The sequence below is a fragment of the Capricornis sumatraensis genome, chromosome 6 (assembly GCF_032405125.1).
Source record: "Capricornis sumatraensis isolate serow.1 chromosome 6, serow.2, whole genome shotgun sequence".
In the NCBI taxonomy this organism is placed as follows: Eukaryota; Metazoa; Chordata; class Mammalia; order Artiodactyla; family Bovidae; genus Capricornis; species Capricornis sumatraensis.
The window spans coordinates 81,776,337-81,789,997 of NC_091074.1; the positions used below are offsets into that span (position 1 = coordinate 81,776,337).

General features: G+C 42.7%; 1 protein-coding gene across 1 annotated transcript in view; it reads left to right on the plus strand.

The window, feature by feature from the left end:
- Positions 1–13,661, plus strand: part of DOCK5 (dedicator of cytokinesis 5) — a 278,523-nt gene that overhangs the window by 170,547 nt on the left and 94,315 nt on the right. Inside the window, exons 17-20 of the mRNA XM_068973628.1 lie at positions 1,773–1,871; positions 6,712–6,784; positions 10,268–10,371; positions 11,481–11,664. Of these exons, the coding sequence (XP_068829729.1) occupies positions 1,773–1,871; positions 6,712–6,784; positions 10,268–10,371; positions 11,481–11,664 (460 nt within the window). The remainder of the gene's footprint in view (positions 1–1,772; positions 1,872–6,711; positions 6,785–10,267; positions 10,372–11,480; positions 11,665–13,661) is intronic.

The following is a 13,661-nucleotide window of genomic DNA, read 5'->3' on the forward strand; positions in this document are numbered from 1 at the left end:
GACCCAGAGGTAATGCAGGAAACAGACACAGGTGTCCTGACTTCTGGTCCATTGTTTCTCTAACAGAAGTTAAGTCTTGATTCTGACGTCATGGAGGAGGATAGGCAAGGGGTGGTCATGGCAGGCTTTTTCTGTCCCGAGTGACCTCTGGCTCTTCTTGCGTGTGCCATAGTTATCTACTGGGGAGTCCATTCCATTCACTGAGTGCATCGTGGTGGGGGCACAGCAGAGTACACCATCCACCAGTTCCCTGGCGATGTGCTCGTCTTCGAAGGAATCAGTTGTTTAAGACAAGTTGTCCTCTGCATAGAGGGAGAAGCAGAATGCCGTGGGCCACAATGCGGGAGTGGTTTCTTTGTGCTGTTAGAAGAGCCCTTTTGCCCCAAGAGTTCAAGTACACATCTTCATGGCTTTGCTAACTAGCTTGGAAGTACCCCCACGGAGGCCTGACTCTACTGAACTAAGTGGTTCCTTTCTAGGAAGAGCCACAACCCTAAGTTCGAGTAGACACATCATACCTACGTACCAAGTCCTTAAAACAAGTGTGTAGACAGGACCTCACATGGCTTTATGTCTGCAACGTGCTTAGCTCTGGGTCACCCTCACTAGACCTCCATTTCCTGAAAAAGGAAAGAAGAAAGAAAGGAAGGACAGTGTATGGTTGGAATGGAAGAGAGAGTAAAAGTTCCAGCAAAGAGGAATGTTAAGCTGGTACTGGGTGCCTTAGCAACTACGCATTGAGATACCTGGACCCTCAAAGTGCTAGAAACTCACTCTTTTTTTTTTTAATATATAATTTAATTGATTTATTTATTTTTGGCTTTGCTGGGCTTTTCTCTAGTTTGTGGTGTGTGGGGGCTACTCTCCAGTTGGGGTGTGCAGGCTTCTCATCGCAGTGACTTCTCATGTTGCGGAGCACAGGCTCTAGGGCATGCGGGCTTTAGTAGTTGTAGCGCATGGGCTTAGTAGCTGCGGCTTGCAGACTCTAGAGCACAGGCTTAAGAGTTGTGGTGCCTGGCTTAGTTGCTTTGTGGCATGTGGGATCCTCCCAGATGAGGGATCAAACCTGTGTCTCCTGCATTGGCAGGCAGATTCTTTACCAATGAACCACTGGGGAAGCCCAAAACTCAGTCGTTTTAAATTAATTTCTTTTATTGACATATGGTTGCTTTACAGTGTTGTGTTCGTTTCAGGTATACAGCGAAGTATCTATCTATACAGCATTATCTGTCGATCATCTATGTATATTCTTTTTTAGATTCTTTTCACATGTAGGTTTTTACAACATATTCCATATAGTTCCCTATGCTGTACAGTAGGTCCTCGTTACCTATTTTATATAGAGTAGTGCGTATCTTTTCATCTCAAGTTCCTAAGTATCCCGTTCCTCAACCTTCCCCTTTGGAAACCAGCAGTTTGTTTTCTATGTCCGTGAGTCTGTTTGCATTTTGTAAATAAGTTCATGTCTGTCATACTTTAGATTCCACATGTGAGTGATGTCATATTTGTCTTTTTCTGACTGACTTTACCACTTAGTATGACAATACTAAGGTTCATCCATGTTGATGCGAATGGCATTATTTCATTCCTTTTTATGGATGAGTAGTATTCCATTGTATACGTGTACCACATCTTCTTAGAAAGTCATCTCACTCTTCACCCCAGAGGTAATCAATTTATGGATGCCAGTGTAAGACGTGCACTAGCCATGTGGAGTACCCTGAGTGTCTAGATAATATTATCACCTCCTAATTTTTTCTTTCCATCCAAAGAAAGCAATTCATCCTGGTGCTGGATATGAAGGCATTTCTGAGTACAAATCAGTGGTGTATTATCAAGTCAAGCAGCCCTGTTGGTATGAGACCGTCAAGGTGAGAATGTGCTGTCAGTAACTTGTCATATATGAAACCTCTTTTAGATACCTTTCTTCTTTTTTTAACTTAGGATATAGTTGCTTTACAATGTTGTGTTAGTTTCTGCTGCACAATGAAGTGAATCAGCTATATGTATACATATACCCCTGCCCTTGACCCTTCTTCCCACCCCACTTCCCCATCCCACCCCTCTAGGTCATCCCAGAGCATTGAGCTGAGTTCCTTGTGCCATACAGCAGCTTCCTACTAGGTATCTGTTTTACACAGTGTATATATGTCAATCTCAATCTCCTGATTCATCCCACCCGCTTTGTCCACACATCTGTTCCTACATCTGTGTCTCTATTCCTATCCTGAACTAGGTTCATCTGTATCATTTTTCTAGGTGCCACATACATGCATTAATACACTATATTTGTTTTTCTGACTTACTTCACTCTGTTTGACAGACTTTAGGTCCAAACACATCTCCACAAATAACCCTTTTACCCACCAGTGATTCCTCCTTTATCCCGAAGTTCTACGTAGGTTGCCTGTGGTGTGCATTAAGAAATGAACTGATCATCGTAATTCTTTACAAGAGCATTTCTCTTTCAGAAACTTCAGAAATCTTAAATAACGTTCTAGTTTGTCAACGTGTTGAAATTTGGAGAAAAACTTGTGGTTGTAATGATGTAAGAGGCTGCCAAGATGGTCTAGCACCAAATGGGAAATTTTCACACTTTTATGAGCAGTTTCCCAACATTTCTTTCCTTCTTGGTCTCTAACCAAGTTTGCTGGACCCCTTTTCAATTTAATTACATGTTTTTCAGATTCCAAAGTGCTCTTGAGATCAGTCAGCTCATGTGAGCCTTGCAGTAGCTCTGCAACTGAAATGGTCTGAGTTGCAGTACCCATTTTTCTTTCTTTTTTGTTAATTGTACACCACGCTGAGCAGCATGGGGGATCTTAGTTCCCCCAAGGATCCAGCCTGGGCACCACCTGCATTGGAAGGCAGAGTCTTAACCACTGGACCACAAGGGAAGTCCAAACAGTAGCCCTTTTTCTAAAGAGGTAACTGACGCTCAGAGAAGTGAAGCAACCATGTTCCTCTAGCTGCTCTGTGTCAGAGTCTACACTAGAGCCCACTTTTTCTGAACCCCAGGCTCTATTAGCTCTTTCTTTTTTATATTTTGTAATTGAGGTATAGTTTATTTACAGTGTTGTATTAATTTTGGCTGTACAGCAAAGCAATTCCATTATTCATATAAATTTCTAGTTTTTGCTTTTGTTTTGTCGCTAAGCCATATCCAACTCTTTGTTACCCTGTGGACTGTAGTCCGCCAGGCTTCTCTGTCCGTGGAATTTCCCAGGCAAGAATACTGGAGTGAGTTGCCATTTCTGTCTCCAGGGGATCCTTCTGACCCAGAGATCGAACCGCATCTCCTGCATTTGCAGGAGGATCCTTTACTACTGAGCCACCAGAGAAGCTCACCTACACACACACACACACACACACACGCGCACACGCACACGCACACGCACACGTACATACATGTGCATACACACACATAAATACACAGGCACATTCTTTTGAATATTCTTTTCCATTATGGCTGAGAGCAGGATACTGAATACAGTTCCTTGTGCTGCACAATGGGACTTTGTTGCTTATCCACATTGACTCTTTCTGATTGTCAGAGTCTTAAAAACTCTTCACATAAAACTAAAAAATAATTGCCCTTATATCTTAACTCAGAAGTAACCATCCTCCACAATAGTTGGAGGCATAATAAATGCACAAAGATGGGCACAGTAAAGGACAGAAATGGTATGGATCTAACAGAAACAGAAGATACTAAGAAGAGGTGGCAAGAATACACAGACGAACTATACAAAAAAGATCTTCATGACCCAGATAACCACGATGCTGTGATCATTCACCTAGGGCCAGACATCCTGGAATGCAAAGTCAAGTGGGCCTTAGGAAGCATCACTACGAGCAAAGCTAGTGGAGGTGATGGAGTTCCAGTTGAGCTATTTCAAATCCTAAAAGATGATGCTGTCAAAGTGCTGCACTCAACCTGCCAGCAAATTTGGAAAATTCAGCAGTGGCCACGGGACTGGAAAAGGTCAGTTTTCATTCCAATCCCCAAAAAAAGGCAATGCTAAACTATATTCAGACTACTACACAATTGCACTCATCTCACATTCCAGCAAAGTAATGGTCAAAATTCTCCAAGCCAGGCAGTGAACTGTGAACTTCCAGATGTTCAACCTGGATTTAGAAAAGGCAGAGGAGCCAGAGATCAAATTGCCAACATCTGTTGGATCATCGAAAAAGCGAGAGAGTTCCAGAAAAACATTTACTTCTGCTTTATTGACTACGCCAAAGCCTTTGACTGTGTGGATCACAACAAACTATGTAAAATTTTTAACAAGATGGGAAGACCAGACCACCTGATCTGCCTCTGAGAAATCTGTATGCAGGTCAGGAAGCAACAGTTAGAACTGGACATGGAACAACAGATTGGTTCCAAATCGGGAAAGAAGTATGTCAAGGCTGTATATTGTCACCCTGCTTATTTAACTTATGTACAGAGTACATTATGAGAAGTGCTGGACCGGATGAAGCACAAGCTGGAATCAAGATTGCTGGGAGAAATATCAATAACCTCAGATATGCAGATGACACCACCCTTATGGCAGAAAGTAAAGAAGAACTAAAGAGCCTCTTGATGAATGTGAAAGATAAGAATGAAAAATTTGGCTTAAAACTCAACTTTCAGAAAACTAAGATCATGGCGTCTGGTCCCTTCATGGCAAATAGATGGGCAAACAGTGGCAGACTTTTTTGGGGGACTCCAAAATCACTGCAGATGGTGGCTGCAGCCATGAAATTAAAAGACACTTGCTCCTTGGAAGAAAAGTTATGACCAACCAAGACAGCATATTAAAAAGCAGAGACATTACTTTGATAACAAAGGTCCATCTAGTGAAAGCTTTGGTTTTTCCAGTAGTCATGTATGGATGTGAGAGTTGGACTATAAAGAAAGCTGAGCGCTGAAGAATTGATGCTTTTGAACTGTGGTGTTGGAGAAGACTCGAGAGTCCCCTGGACTGCAAGGAGATCCAACCAGTCCATTCTAAAGGAAATCAGTCCTGAATATTCATTGGAAGAACTGATGCTAAAGCTGAAACTCCAATACTTTGGCCACCTGATGCAAAGAACTGACTCATTTGAAAAGACCCTGATGCTGGGAATGATTGAAGGTGGAAGAAGAAGGGGACAACAGAGGATGGAATGGTTGGGTGGCATCACTGACTCCATGGACATGAACTTGAGTAAACTCTGGGAGCTGGTGATGGACAGGGAGGCCTGGCATGCTGCAGTCCATGGTATCACAAAGAGTTGGACACAACTGAGCAACTGAACTGTACCATCCTCCACAGTTTTACATACTTAATATGTCTGGAGTCATGCTTTTCATATAAATTTAAACTAGGAATAAAACCACCGTATGACCCAGCAGTCCCACTCCTAGGCATATACGCTGAGGAAACCAAAATTGAAAAAGACACATGTGTATCCCTTGTTCATTGCAGCACTATTTACAATAGCTAGAATATGGAAGCAACCTAGATGTTTGTCAACAGATGAATGGATAAAGAAATTGTGGTACATATGTACAATGAAATAATACTCAGCCATAAAAAGGAACACATTTGAGTCAGTTCTGATGAGGTGGATGAACCTAGAACCTATTATACAGAGTGAAGTGAGTCAGAGAAAGAAAGATAAGTATTGTATTCTAACACATATACACAGAATCTAGAAGAATGGTACTGAAGAACTTGCTTAACAGGGCAACAATGGGGAAACACATAGAGAATAGACGTACAGACATGGGGAGAGGGAAGGACGGAATGAGATGTATGGAAAGAGTAACATGGAAACTTACATTATCATAGGTAAAATAGATAGCCAATGGGAATTTGTGGTATGCCTCAGGAAACTCAAACAGGGGCTCTGTATCAACCTAGAGGGGTGGGATGGGGAGGGAGCTGGGAGGGAGGGGATATATGTATACCTATGGCTGATTCATGTTGAGATAGATATTCATGATAGATAATTACATAATAGTCCATTATGTAACCACACCATAATTAAACTCTTGCCACAAATTCTCTGCTCTGTACATTGCCCCATGTCTCTGTTTTCCTGTCCCTTCTGTACATATAAGCAGCAAAAATAAAAATCTTCCTTTTCTCCAGTATTTTATCTTTCTCTTCCAGTGCGTGTATGTGCTCAGTCATGTCCAACTCTGTGACCTCATGGACTGTAGCCTGCCAGGCTCCTCCATCTATGGGTTTCTCCAGGCAAGGATACTGGAGTGGCTTGCCATTTCCTTCTCATGGGAACCTTCCCAACCCAGGAATCGATCCTGGGTCTTCTGCCTTGGCAGGCAGATTCTTTACCACTGAGCCACCAGGGAAGCCCTTTCCTTCTGTTATACTCCCTACATGTTACTGTATTCATGTACAGCTTGTAGTCCGAAAGGTACAAGTACTGATGTTTTCACTCTGAAGCGTCTCCTGCTTCATACTTGAGAAGACACTGGAAATTTGTAGAATCTCCGCTTTCAGAATCTATGATAAATAGCAAAGATGATCTCTTGAGCTTCACTTGGTTTTGAGAAATAGCTGAAGCTCTCTTGCAGGAAGTCCTCCATGAAATCTCACTCTATCACAATGACGCCTTATGACCAGATACTAAAATGGGCCTCATTTTATAAAATGAGCTCTGCGTGCCAAGGACTGAATTGATATAAACTCGTAATTCTGAATTATTATGCAGGTGTCCATTGCTATAGAAGAAGTTACTCGCTGCCATATAAGATTTACCTTCCGACACCGGTCGTCTCAGGAATGTAAGTATTTATTAGGAGGTCAATGACATACTTTCATCAAAACAATATCTTTCATCAAAAAAACATCCTGCTTGACAGCACTTTTGTGTGTCTGTGGAGCAAGATACTTGGCATCTTTATCTCTGGATTCATTGGTGCTAAGGAAATATTTTTTAATGAATTTTTCTAGGTTTCCAGGATTTGTATTCTGTATCAGAATTTTCTCCAAATGTGTTCTGTGAGTACTAAGGTTCTCTAAGATGCTAATAGATGCTCTCTGACACAATAAGTTTCACAGTTGGATAGAGATAGGAAATGCTTGTATATTATATTTTCCTCTTAGGCATTCACAGTGTATATTGTCATATTTTTGAGAAATCCTAAAGCCAGAAAAGTGTTTAATCTCTAGTTTCCCAAATTTTTTTAATGAAAGAACTATTTCAAATTTTAGATCATAGTTCTTGAGTTAACTTTCCTAAAGTATGAACAAAGGAGAATGTTGTTTATTTTCCGATTGATCACAATGTGTCTGGAAGGGTTGTTCTTATTCAGCACTGCATGAAAGTCCAGTCCTTCCTTCCAAACTGAAATTTTTGACTGTCGTCTGCCTACCAGACCACAGGCCAGGCCCTCAATAGATAATAGAAGACAGGACTCAGGGACTGCTCTGAAAAGTCTCTGTGACCTAGTTAGAAAGATGAGTATGAAAACAGACTGGAATCAGACTGCTGAGGTGTGAATCTGGGTTCTTACTAGCCCTGTGACCCTGGGCAAAGTGAAAGTAAAAGTCACTCAGTCATGTCCAACTCTTGGCAACAACCATGGAATTCAAGCCTAGCACCCAACCCTGCCTGGGGATTTCCTACAACTCCTAAGATTTCCTACATCCTGTTTGAGCCTCGAAGATAAGCAGAGGTTAGCCCAGCGAAGGGTGATGGTGGAGAAATGTGTTTGAAAAAGGAAAGGGAGGCTGAAGTGGGAGCAATTATAATATTAAATTGAGCCATCTTAAAGTGCCAGTTTTATAGGTCAGTAGCAAATAGTCAAATATTAGCAATTTCGTCCAGTTCTACATTATACTAAAGGAGCATTTCTCAAGCTCTTAGTTTGTACCAAATACCACATGGTATTTATATTTATACACTGTCTTGTTTAGTATCTACAGTAGTCTGATAAGATCCATACTACTTTTATCCATATCTGCACATAAGGAAAGTGAGGCACAGAGATGTTAGGCCCAAGGTTGGGCTTCCCTGGTAGCTCAGCTGGTAAAGAGTCCCCTTGCAATGTAGGAGAACCTGATTCGATTCCTGGGAAGATCCACTGGAGAAGGGATAGGCTATGCACTCCAATATTCTTGGTCTTCCCTGGTGGCTCAGCTGGATTCGATCCCTGGGTTGGGAAGATTCCCTGGAGAAGGGAACAGCTACCTACTCCAGTATTCTGGCCTGGAGAAGTCCATGGAGAAGTCCATGGGGTTGCAAAGAGTTGGACATGACTGAGTGACTTTTACTTTCACTTTGGCCAGGGTCACAGGGCGAGTAAAAACCCAGATTGACACCTCGGCAGTCTGATTCCAGGCAGGCTGGAGCAGGATCATGGAAAAGTGAAGGTTCTTTTAGACCATCTTGTGGAGGAGCCATTAAAGAGTGTTGTATAGGTCAGGAGTCCCTAACTTCTGGAGTCTGATGCCTGATGATCTGAGGTGGTGCTGCTGCAATACTAATAGAAATAAAGTGCACAATAAATGTAATGCATTTGAATCATCCTGAAACCATCCCCCCTGCCCCTGGTTTGTAGAAAAAGTATCTTCCATGAAACCAGTCCCCGGTGCCATAATGATTGGGGATTGCAAGTATAGGTAGGGTGGTGGTGGTGATTTGGTATCTATTTATAACAGCTTTAGTCATGGTATCCCCAATCAAACTGGACACGGCCCAAGTGGCCATCAAAAGGAGAGCATATGAACAAACTATAGTATAATCTTTTCATAACAGATACATGCTCAGCCAGTCTGGGGACACATGAGACCTAGCAGAGCTTAGAGGTGTGCCTGTGGTGAGAAGGGGCCACAAGTCACCCCAGCCATAGACATCTGAGTAGGGGACATGGTGAACTCAGAGGCCAGCTCTGAAGACCAGGAGGGAGGCCCTTTTCCTTCCTCAAGAGGCTGGATCTCCTTCCCAGATGCCACAAGAAACACATAACCCCTTTTCCTGGCACATGGGCATCTTGGAAAATGAGAGGAACAGAAACCTTAGATGGGATCACAACCTTGTTATTGTTATTCAGTGGCTAAGTTGTGTCTGACTCTTTGCAACCCCATGGTCTGCAGCATACCACGCCTCTGTGTCCTTCACTGTCTCCTGGAGTTTGCTCAAGCTCCTATCCATGGAGTTGGTGATGCCATCCAACCATCTCATGCTCTGTCACCCCCTTCTCCTGCCCTCAGTCTTTCCCAGCATCACGGTCTTTTCCAATGAGTCAGCTCTTTGCATCAGATGGCCAGAGTCTTGGAGCTTCAGCATCAGTCCTTCCCGTGAATATTCAGAATTGATTTCCTTTAGGATTGACTGGTTTGATCTCCTTGCTGTCCACAAACCTTGAAATACAATAAATACTTGCTGAGGTACTTCCCTGGTGGCCCAGGGGCTAGGAATCTGCCTACCAATGCCGGGGTCACAGATTTCATTGCTGGTCTGGGAAGATCCTATTTGCTGAGGAGCAACTAAGCCCATGCACCGCAGTTACTCAGCCCAGGCTCTAGAGCCCATGCTCTAAAGAAAGAGGAGCTGCTACAAGGAGATGCCTATACACAACTAGAGAGTAGTCCCTGCTCGCCACAGCTAGAGAAAGCCTGTGCACAGCAGCAAAGACCCAGCACAGCAAAATATAACTAAATGAATACATATATACAGAGTATACATACATACCTACTGAATCTGTTTTAAAACAGCAGTAGTGAGATAGCCCATGGAATGGTTTGGAAGCATGGGATTTGACCTGATTAGGTTTGATTTTGGAAATTCATACCAAAGAGTGGAGAGATGTTGGGTGGTGAAGGGCTAAAGACAGAGAGACCTGTTATGAAGAGCTTATGGGAATACAGGGAAGTGATGAGGGTGGCCTGGACTCAGGAGGGAACAGCAGGAATGGAGAGAAGAGGTGTACAGAGGCTCTCGGGATGTGGGGTTAGCCTGGGGTCGGGGTTAGTGTCGATACTCGTTATTCTCATTGGATGTTTGAGTGAACTCTGGTGTCATTCATTCATAAATATAGGAAGAGCAGGGTATGTGTGGGGGCCATTAGAAGATTTCAGTTAAGGAACTGTTTCCTTCAGGGAGGCAGTGACATGGATAATCCATATGGCTTATTGGAGCTCACTGAACTAATTGATGAACATGTGGTTGAACGCCTGACTGCAGAGCAGTGTGCCATCAGCTGTCATAGCCATCACTCCCTGGTCCTTCTGCCCCGCTCAGACATTTATTCTTGTCTTTTCAGCCAGAGATAAATCGGAGCGAGCCTTTGGCGTGTCCTTTGTGAAGCTGATGAACATAAATGGCACCACTCTGCAGGACGGGAGGCACGATCTGGTGGTGTATAAGGTGGTGCTAAAGAAAGAGGCCGAGGACTTCCGTACTCCCTCTGAAAGTGATTCTGAAAACTCCTTTTAGACTTCGTGTATAACTATCAGAAACTTCTCTAGAGCTACATGTGTTCACACTTAACCAGTCTCGAATCCCAGAGGACTGTGGTCACACTAGCTTCATGGACTCCCATCCCCTTCAGTCTAATAAATGATAGTCCTGGGACTTCCTGATGGTCCAGTGGGGACTGCCAGTCACACTTCCACTGCAGGGGGCGTAGGTTTGATCCCTGGTTGGGGAACTTGGATCCCACATGCTGTGCAGCATGGCCAAGGGGAAAAAAAAAAATTCTTTTTAAAGGATGGTCCCTCCTCCTCCTGCAAATGGCATCATGGAGGTGAACAGCCAGAGGTTGTGCTCTGGCTTTCTGTTCTTTGCATCACCCCTGCGGAGCGTTGATAATTGCACTGTTGGGCTGGGTTAGCAGGTGGTGGGTGTGGCAGGATGTGGTTTTCATATCAGCATGAGCCAGGCACCATTTCTGTGCTCTGCGGCCCCTCTTCCTCCAGTTATCAGTTTTGTCCTTATTCTTCCATCTATGTGCTGCAGAGCTGTCATTCCCACTGAGATTTTAGAGTTGAAAGTAGATGTTGAGAAGATCTCATTTGTCCACCAACGTCAAGGAGGATTTTTTCAGTTGATAGCCTTTCTGAGATGAAGCTGCCTGATGTGTATTTCTGTTAATAGCTCCTGGGCTCAGAAATAGTGTTGGAAGCCATGGCTAGCTCTTTCTTCTCAGGGGACCCAATGAAGTATTAACTGTGACAATTCAAGTGACACGTTCAAGAAAATAAAATCCAACCTTACTGTTTACTTAGGTATTTATTAACACAGACTAGGATATTGATTTCTGCTTTATTACTTATTCCATTTTCATACAATGTTTAAGTTATTTCTAGGCTCAGATATTTGAAAAATATCATAACACCTCAGAGTTAGAAGGGATTTACTATAAAAACTTTGTTTCTTATGCTAGAAATACACTGCGCTCACGATAAATATTATTTTATTTGCCCCTAAGAGATTTTGTCTACTCTTCTGGTGTCCCTGACATGCTTCCTTTGCAGGGTGACAACAAGAAGATGGAAGATGCTAAATTCTACCTGACCTTGCCTGGTACCAAGGTGGAGATGGAAGAAAAGGAGCTCCAAGCATCTAAAAACACAGCCAACTTTGCAGCAGCCAAAGACAGCACAAAAGACAGCTTTCAGATTGCCACCCTCATATGTTCCACGAAGCTCACCCAGAATGGTAGGTGCAGTGACTGGAATGACACCAGAATGGGCTTTCTATTGGGTCCTCCTGGGCTCCTTTGTTAAATTCAGGAGACTGGACCATCTGTCTTCTGAGATGGGGTCCTGGGCTCTCTGGATTCTACTCTTTGCGTGATGTTCTAGGTAGAACTATTAGATAGCCAGAGCTTTTTCTGAGGCTTGTCTATCTTTGAACCAGGATGAAAAACACTTGGGTGTTTTTTAAATACGGTAGAACCTACAAATGCATTCTAACAGAAGCTGTAAAACATGAAGGTCTTATGTTTCATTCCTTCAAGGCAGCAAAGAGCTGTAATACTGTTCTTTGTATGATGTGTATGAGAGATTTTGGTAGCAAGGGAAGGACACTGGCAGGCAAATATCAGTCTCTTGCTCAAGAAGGATGGCAAAGAGCAGGAAGGATTTCCTGTTAGCCTTTGCATCTGTCACCATGTAGACTCCTCTTTCCCCATTTTTTTGTCAAGCAGTCAGAGTGTCCATAAAATCAGCTGAACAGTTCAGAGTCGGCTTCACTTTGTCCCTTCTTGAAATCTGATAGCAATTTTAACTTCTCTTGTGTATATCATGGCATTTGATAGCTAATAACAGCTCCTTATTCATTTAACCTATGTAATCTCTAAGGAATCCTGCTGAATATAGTGATCCAAGGGTTAGATACTTTGGGGACTTGCTTTAAAAATTCTGTATCCCCTGTGCTGTGTGGATGATTAGTCCCTTTGACCTTTGAGAAGAGTTGGGGGCTCTGCCTTAGGGAGATGATAAGGTAGACAAAGCAGCTGAGATTCAAGGGACACTCAAGGATCAGATAGCATGTGGTCGATCTTTAGAAAGGGTCTAAAGATTTATTTTGGTGAATCATGGCTGGGTAGAGAATATGGATAGTATTTCAACTTGAGCAAGTGTCTAGACTCAATAGAGTGAGGCTTAGAGCTGTTACTTATGGGAAAGTAAAAGCATGCACCAAAAGTGAAGTCAGAAAAAAGGCGAAACTATAAAGACATGAAAAGATCCATGATTACAGAGGGCTCGGGGAAAGAGGGAGGGATGAACAGACAAAGAACAAGGGATTTTTAGGACAGTAAAGCTATACACTAAGTGATACCCTAGTGGGTACAGGGATATATGTCACTGGACGTTTGTCCACACCCACAGAATATACAAAGTGAAGCCTAACTTAAACGACAGCCTTGAGTTAATGATCTTTATCAGCATTGGCTCATCTGTTGTAATAAAGGTACTACAGTAATGCAGGATGTTAATAATACTGGAAACTCTGCAACCTTGAAGGGGTATTTGGGAACTCTCTGCACTTTGGGCTTAATTTTTTCTGCAAGCCTAAAACTGCTCAAAAAAATAAAGTCTGTTGCAGCTGCTGCTGCTAAGTCGCTTCAGTTGTGTCTGACTCTGTGCGATCCTATGGACAGCAGCCCACCAGGCTCCCCTGTTCTCTAGGATTCTCTAGGCAAGAATACTAGAGTGGGTTGCCATTTCCTTCTCCAAAATAAAGTCTATTAATTAGGAAAAGACAAACACCTTAAAAATTAAGCCAGAAAGCATTCTGAGCTTACATGACAGAACTGTATCCGTGATATAACCATTGTTGGGGAAAAAGTAAGTATAAATAAATTGTTGATACAAGGTTAAATAGTGTAATGTTTATCGGAAATGATTAAGAAGGTGTATCATAGATTTTAAATATTTATTTTCAGACCCTTTGGTCTAGTACTGTGACCCTTAGAAAGTGAACGTAAATGGACAATGAGAGATTAACACAAAGATTTCTGTAGGAGGATGTTTCCCTATTATTCATAACAGGGGAACACGGCAAACAATCCAGATGTCCAGTAGTTGGGGATCAGGTCAAAGTCTATAATGTTATTAAATTATGAAATATATGAGGCTGTGAAAAAAATAACTGGGTTGGCCAAAAAAGTTCATTCAGGTTCCTCCGTAACATCCTCAGAGAAACATGAA